Here is a 7,347-nt window from a genome sequence, read left to right on the forward strand (position 1 = left end):
CCTGCCCAGGCCTCTCAACAGGGCTCCCTCACTGAGTGGCCTGCAGCAGCCAGTCCGCTGAGCCTCGGCTCCCTTTCTGACCGGGATGCGGCAGGACCAGATGCTCTCCGAGGGCCCAGCAGTGTGGCCACCTGGGCGGACAGACACGCTGACACAGACTGAGGAGGAAAGACTTTAATCTGGGCCCTTTCATGCCCCGGTTCCAGTTGGGGAAAGGGTGGTCTGGGAAGAGACTTGAACGGCCCCCACTGGACGCAGGCAGCTGGGGGGTGGGGCAGCAAACACGGAGGCACCGGAAGTTTCCACATGGTCCAGGGAGAAATCAGGACTCCCTGATGCTGGACTGACGTAGCTTCATGATTTTTTTTAAGTGTTTGATCGCCCTCTTCACCGAGGCATCCTCGGGGTTCGCACAGATGGACCTGCCCTGGACAGTTACAAACCTACAGAGGGAGAAGCCGGGGGGCGTCAGGGCAGAAGTCTCCACAGAGCCCAGCAGCCTCGTCCTGCGCCTGCCAGACTTGCTGACATCACACGGGGTCAGTAAGAAATCTGGGGCATCAGGCTCTGCCTCCATGACTCAGTGACTGGTCCCTTCCAGACAGCTGGGAACTGGAGGGGTGGCGTGGGGGGAAGAGCCTACATCCGCTGTGGCTGCCCGGGTGACGTGGGGCTGTCCCCTCAGGGCCTCAGTGTTCCCATTGGTCCAATAAGAGGAGGGACCTCAGGCCTGGGCCCTGGGCCATTGCACCCTGGGGTACAGGGGCAGGGCCTGGGTGACGGGGGACACGAAGGCCACACACCCCTCTCTTCCTCCCAGTGGCCCTTCTGGGAGCTCCAGGTCCTCCCTCTCCCTCGCTCAGCTCCCAGGGTTGTGGTGGGGGGTGGGAGGAAGAAGCTTACACGAAGGCATCCCTGGTGCACTCCTCCGAGGTCCGGTACCACCGCACCACCCTCCGCACGGGGATGGCCCCTTCGAAGTACTCCGCGCAGCACTCCCGGCCCACGTTGACCCCTCGAGCTGCAGAGGAAGAAGTGGGAGCAGGTGTGAGGCCTGTGCTGTGGGCGGGATGCCTGTGTGTGTGTGTGTGTGTGTGTGTGTGTGTGTGTCCGTCTGTGGAGAGGAGTCTGTGTGCGTGTCCGTGTGTGTGTCTGAGGGGTACAAGGGTGGGTCTGTGTTAGGGGTGGGGGTTGTGTGTCTGTGTGTTGATGAGGGCATCTGTGAGTATGTTTCTGTGTGGGGAGCATGTAGAGGGCTTGCATGTGCCTCTATGTGTCACATGTGCACATTTGTGTGCCTAAGTTCTCTCTGTGGACTTTGGGAGCTCCTGTGTGTGTGCACATGTATCTGTGTGTGCTTGGAAGGGTGTGTGTGTGTGTGTGTGTGTGTTCATATGTCTGTGTGTACCTGTGTGTGTTTGAGGGAGTGGTGCATGCTTACTTGTATGTGTGTCCGTGTATGCATCTGTGTGTGTGTGCACAGTCAACGCCAGCTCTGAGCATGCATGGACTCGGCCAGGCTCTGAGCTGAGCCTTCCCAGCACAGCTCACACGGTCCCCAGCACACCTGAGACAGGTGCCTTCATCCCCCACTGGACAGATGGGGCTCAGGTCCCTCATCTCTGCACAGTGACAAATATCTGACACAGCACAGAGGCAGCTGGAGACATGTGGCTTAGTTACCAGCGTACCAGCGTGTTTTCTAGGAAACCGACTGCCCTCAGCCATCCAGGGCTGTAAGCTGGCCTGACTCCCTCAGGGCCGAGGTGCTCAGCGCTTGCCACAGGCACAGTGGCCACGAAGGTGACCCCTGACAAGATCACCTCCTGACAAGATGACCTCCGAGGCTGCCTGTGGGCTGGGCAGGCCCCGCCAGCTTGTGTCTGATTTCAGCCTTCCTCTCCCAACTGAACGTAAAAATCTCTCTTTTCACTTCTTCTGGGAACCAATCCCCCTTCTTTTATCCAATCCCCTCGGGGTAAGGAAGATCCATTCAGTAAACATATCCTGACAGATTCTTCTGAGAATTGCTCACTTTTCGCTGTGGAAACACAACCACAGCCACCGGCTCACAACCATGGGAGTGTGAGATGTGGGAGCCCCTCAGCCAATCCCCTCACCTCTTCCTCCTCACCGTCATTGTCATTTTTCTCTCCACGCCTCCCCCACATCCCATTGCTGCTGACCTCTCACATCTTTGCAGGAATGAGTGAGCTGCAAACAGCGCACAGATGTGTGTGTGTCCGTCCCGCCACTCTCACCTGCACGGGCGCCCTGCAGGGAAGCCCCCAGGAGGAGGGCGAGCAGGAGCAGCGTCTTCCACGGAGTCATGGTGCTGGAGCCCGGGAGAAGGCCTCTGCGTGTGGTCTCTCTGCTGGGGGAGCCGGGATGGGAGCCCAGGGTGGAGGTGACCTATTTAGCCTCCCTGGGACCTTGCCCCGCCCACCACCTCTTCCTCCCATCCTTCCCTGGACCGGTGGCGTTCGAAGAACTTGAGATGATTCTGTAGAAGTCCGGGCTTGGAATGTTTGTGGCTTTCCAGCGAAAAGGGGGCTCCAGAGGGGACAGAGGTGGGGTGCTCATCCGGGGGCCACGGCGACACACTTCTCCTTTTGCAAATGTGTTTCTTGGTTCCTCTTAGGGCGGAGAAGGCTTGGTCCTAGACTGAAATCGTCCTGCTTTGAGCCTCCGTGCACGGTGCCCCGGGAGGGGGACGGCCAGGCAGGGGCTGAGAGAGGCTGCTTCGCCTGGGACCGGAGGAGCACGGGTGCAAAAAGGGCTCCTCTCCTGTGGGGACCGGCCGGCTGCACGTGCACACAGGGAGCTCCCTGCAGGGAGCACCACAGCGCCACCTCGTTCTGAGAAAGGCCTGAGGCCCAGAAAACATTGGTCGTGGCTCCTTTCCCAAGTTCAAGTTCAGGGTCTTCCCCTGAGCCACGGAAGGCCAGGGTGCCTGGCGGTTTCTAACCAACCTTTAGCCCAGATTTGATGTGTCTTCCTGGGAAGGCACCTCCCCCCAAATGCAGCGTCTCACCTGAGCGAGGACGCCCCTGGCTCCCAGCAGAGCCAAGTCTGCATGGGACCCCTGGTCAGGGTCCAGCCCAGGCCAGGCCCGGAGCAGACTTCCCATGAACCCAATGGCCGCAGCATCGGTGCGCCGGCTCAGCAGAGAACAGGCCCAATCATCTGCTTAGGGTGCCCCGGGCCAGATCGTGAGGGCCCCTTAATCAGGTGACAGTCCCGCCTACCTCCAGGCGGGCAGCTCTGGACTTTGATTCTGACACTTGGGACCTAGGCCTGGCTCCACCCTGTCCCTGAGCTGGGAGCAGCTCAGGAATGACACGCCCCAGGAATCACATTCCATTCCCAGTGATGAGAATGGCAGGTGCCGTCTGTGAAACCCCATTCCACTGGGGCCAGGTGCTCAGCCGTGAGCCTGGGAGAGGAAACCGTGACTCGTGCTGGACCATGGGCGGGAGAGCCAGGTGCTCCTCCCACCCCCCACCCCCCAGGACACCTTGGAGGCTGGAGCTGCTTCAGTTCCTGGGGGCAGGGTCTCCCCCCGTCCATGGCAGAGCCTCCTGTGGGCAGGATCCCCTCTCCCGGCCTCGGGCTCGGTCTCACTGCTCACAGACCCTCCCTGGGCCTCAGTTTCACCATCTGCAGAGGGGCATTTGGGCTGTCCCAAGGGGCCCGTCACAATGGTTGCATTTCTCTGCTTTTCTCCCTGCCAGAGGCCCCTCACCTCACCCACTCCTCCAGGTTCTTTGGCCCCTGCCCGCCTGGCTGGGCCACCCCTCTGTCCCCCAGGCAGCTGTCCATTTGCACATGCAATGGAGGAGAGGGGAGCGGGTCATGTCTGTGCTCCTGCTTGGCACCAGCTTCCTGCACAGGAGCACCCGCTGTCCCCCCAGTTGTCACCCCAGGTCATGGCTGAAGCAGAGGAGGCCTGGCTGGGGGGAGAGGGGAGGGGTGCTGGGGTCCTGGAGACCCCGGCTGAAGGCAGAGCTGTGGGCCCAGAGGAAACAGGAAGGCGTGGACGTGCGTGGGGAGGGTCTGAGGCGGAGGGGGGTGTCTGCTGATGCCGCCTGTGGATAGTGTCTCCTGACCTCTCTGTTCCCCGTGGCCTCTGCCCAGCAGCGTTTGACCGCCGTCTGTGGCTTCTCCACCTGCCACAGGGGTGCTTTGGGCACGGTGCCCTGTGCTGGACAGGAGGGGGCTGCTGCGATGGAGCAGCAGTTTGTTTATGGCGAGGCCCCGGCCCCCGCAGCTGGGGAAACTCCCGAGTGGGCTGAGAGTCCCCCTGTTCTGCCAAAGACTCAGAACTTTTCTCTGGAAGGACCCAAATTCCCCTGTCCCTTCTGGGGAACGGGCTGCGGCAGCAGGAACTGAAGTCTGCACTAGCTCTGGCCGGGGAGGGAGGAGGGGCAGAGCAGCAGGAGTGCCAGGGAGCGCCTGCTGTATGCCTGGCTGGGCCAGGGCTGGGGGAGGGGGCGGGCAGAGGTCAGGTGCAGCCCCTGCTCTTGGGGGCGTTCGAAGCTGGTGAGGCTGCAGGAGCAAGGCCTGGTCCACATAGGGACGTGCAGGTGAGACAAAGGGCCGCGAGGCCCAGGGTGGGGAGAGGATGCTACTGGACACCTCAGAAGGCTGCCTGGAGGAGGAGGCCATTGAGCTGGGCATTGTGGGTGGGAGGATTTACACCAAGAGAAGGAGGACCAGGCGTTCCTCACGGGCAAAGGGCTTAGCACAGGTGGAGAGGACAGAATGCGCAGAGGCAAACGAGGGAAACAGCACGAAACGCTGGAGGGCGAAAGGGCCGGGGATGACCCCAGGAGAGCAAGCTTCGTGAGGACAGGGCGTGTCTCTGCCCACCAGGCTGTGTCCCCGCTCCCAGCACGGTGCCTGGCACACAGTGGGCTTTCTGTGAGGCTTGGCAGCGCGAACCGGGGACCAAAGGAGGAGGAGGAGGTGAGGCTGGAGAAACCACGGAGGCCCGCACACCTCTCGGCCTCCCCTGGGAGGCCGCGGAGACCAGGGACATTTCTGGGTGGTTTCCTCGCCAGGGAGTAACCGGCTTCGCCCTCCTGCGGTGAGGCGGCTCCCCAGGGACCTTCCCGGTGGCGTCCCCGGAGCCTGGGCCTGTGATAAGGCCACTGCGTGGACTCCGGGACCCGGAGGTCTGGCGGGGAACCAGGCCTGCTCCCTGCAGGAGAGCTCTGTGGAGGGCCCCCCGGGGTGGGGGTGGGGGGCTCCTGGTGAGGAAGGGAAGGGAAGGGCACAGGCAGGGAAACAAGCCAGACGCAGGCCTGTTAGGACAGCCAGAGGGGAATTGGGTCTGCGTGGGAGGAGACGGTCATGGTGCTCCCTCTGACTGGTGGGGGTCCTCCCCCCACCTCCCCACCCCGCTTCAGCCTGGTCTTTACCCTGAGAGGGAGGGAGGGAGGGCTCCTGCCCCACCCCGGCTCTCCTGTGGGCTGGGCTGGGACCAGGGAAGCTTCACCTTGCAGAGCAGGGGACCGGTTCTTAGGGTTGCTGGGGTGGAAGCAACTTATCATCTTCAAAGTGCACACGACAGTGTCACTGTGAGGGCAAACGTTGTCACCCCGGTCACGGCCGTGTCAGCCGAGGCTCCAGCAGGTGCAAGCACTAGCTCGGGTCTCAAGCAGCATAGGGTAAGGATCTAGTCTTTTGTCTTCTCGGCTCCATCCTCTCACAGCTGAAGCTAGACTCGTCCTGCCTGCCTCGGGGGGGTTTAGAGGTGAAGGCCTGGAATGCTTTTACCAACCCCCAATCCCAAAACACGTCCCACTCCCCCGTCCCAAGGGCCTGAGCTGCTCACTGATGAGTCTGTTGCTCTGACTCAAGGTCAGTCTGCTTGGTTCCTCAAGTCAGAACCTCAAGGGGCATCCCTCAACTCCCCCAGGTTCCATCAGCAAGACCTGCTGGGTCAGCCACCTGGATGTGGCTCAAATCCATTGCATCTCACCATCCATGTGGCCACCCCCTCCATCTCTCCACTGGACAGGGCTCCCCACGCAGCCCCCGGCTTCCAGTCTGTCCTTCTCCTAATGCCCAGCGATCTTCCCAAACACAAATCCTGCTCCAAGAATCCTTCCATGCCGCCCATTGTTCTCAGGACGAAGTCCAGATTCCTACCAACTTCTCCCAGCCTCAACTTTTGCCCCCAACACCCCATATCCCTTTGCTGTAGCCATGCCAGCCTTCTTTCGGTTCCTGGGAAATGTCAGGCTCTCAGGGACACCCAAGCCTCTGTACAGGCTGTTCCTCCTGTCTAGAACACTCTCTCACACCCCACTTCCTTCCATTCCCACCCTCCTACAGACTGGAGCGTAAACCCTCACTTCCTCCCTTCAGCCCCCACTTTCCTCTGCAGGTCACTAACTTCCTTATCACGCTCTTCCCATTGCATTGTGATGGTTGGTTTATTGCTGCAAACTCCTTGAAAATAGGATCTCTTTTATGTTCCAACTTGTACCTACAGGACTTAGCCCCCAGTAGGTACTCAATAAAATATGTTTATTTAATGGATGCAAATAGGTGATTGAGTGAATAGATGGATGGAAGGGAGGAAGGATAGAAGGAAGGATGAATGGATGGATGGATGCATGATTGCATGCATGGATGAAAAAAGATGGATGGGCTGAAACCGGTGTGGCTCAATGGATAGAGCATCGGCTTAGAGACTGAAAGGTCCTGGATTCCGGTCAAGGGCATGTACCTTGGTTGCTGGCATATCCCCAGTAGGGGATGTGCAAGAGGCAGCTGATCGATGACTCTCATCGATGTTTCTAACTCTCTCTCTCCCTTCCTCTCTGTACAAAATCAATAAAATATATTTTTAAAAAAAGATGGATGGGCGAATGGGTTTATAGATGATGGATGGAAGGAAAGATGGATGGATGGATGGATGGATGGGTTGATGGAGGATGGATGGATGGTTGGATGAAAGGAAGAAAAGATAGATGGATGGATGGATGGATGGGATGGATGGATGAGAGGAAGAAAAGATGGATGGATGGATGGATGGATGAAAAAAGATAGATGAATGAATGGGTTTATGGATGATGGACAGATGGATGAAAGGAAAGATGGATGGATGGAAAGATGGATGGATAAATGTATGTATGTATGGATGGATGGATGGTTGGGTGAATGATGGATCAATGCAAGGACACTTACAAGCTTCTGCACTACAACATGAACCCAGCTTGCATTCTAACCAGGGGCTCCTTCACCCCAGCACTAATTATTTTTGGTCCAGTGCGCCCCGCCAGTTCCTGAGACACACCTGAGCCTTCCTGCCATGGATGAAGTAGAGGAACCCGA

General features: G+C 59.1%; 1 protein-coding gene across 1 annotated transcript; it reads right to left on the reverse strand.

The window, feature by feature from the left end:
• Nucleotides 1-168: 168 nt before the first annotated feature.
• Nucleotides 169-3,805, reverse strand: CCL17 (C-C motif chemokine ligand 17). Its single transcript, XM_036440310.2, has 3 exons — nucleotides 2,262-3,805; nucleotides 904-1,021; nucleotides 169-443 (listed from the first exon to the last, which is right to left on the reverse strand). Exons 1-3 carry the CDS (start codon nucleotides 2,329-2,331, stop codon nucleotides 323-325), a joined length of 309 nt encoding a protein of 102 aa, XP_036296203.1. The 5' UTR covers nucleotides 2,332-3,805; the 3' UTR covers nucleotides 169-322.
• Nucleotides 3,806-7,347: the final 3,542 nt, after the last annotated feature.

Source organism: Pipistrellus kuhlii, unplaced genomic scaffold (genome assembly GCF_014108245.1).
Source record: "Pipistrellus kuhlii isolate mPipKuh1 unplaced genomic scaffold, mPipKuh1.p scaffold_m20_p_17, whole genome shotgun sequence".
NCBI lineage: Eukaryota > Metazoa > Chordata > Mammalia > Chiroptera > Vespertilionidae > Pipistrellus > Pipistrellus kuhlii.

Excerpts from the sequence above, each read along its gene's own strand:
- CCL17 (XM_036440310.2), bottom strand. The coding sequence starts at position 2,331 with ATGACTCCGTGGAAGACGCTGCTCCTGCTCGCCCTCCTCCTGGGGGCT. Across the intron at positions 1,022-2,261 it reads CCTGCAGGGCGCCCGTGCAG|CTCGAGGGGTCAACGTGGGC; the intron begins GTGAGAGTGGCG and ends CTTCCTCTGCAG. Across the intron at positions 444-903 it reads TGCACCAGGGATGCCTTCGT|GTTTGTAACTGTCCAGGGCA; the intron begins GTAAGCTTCTTC and ends CTCCCTCTGTAG.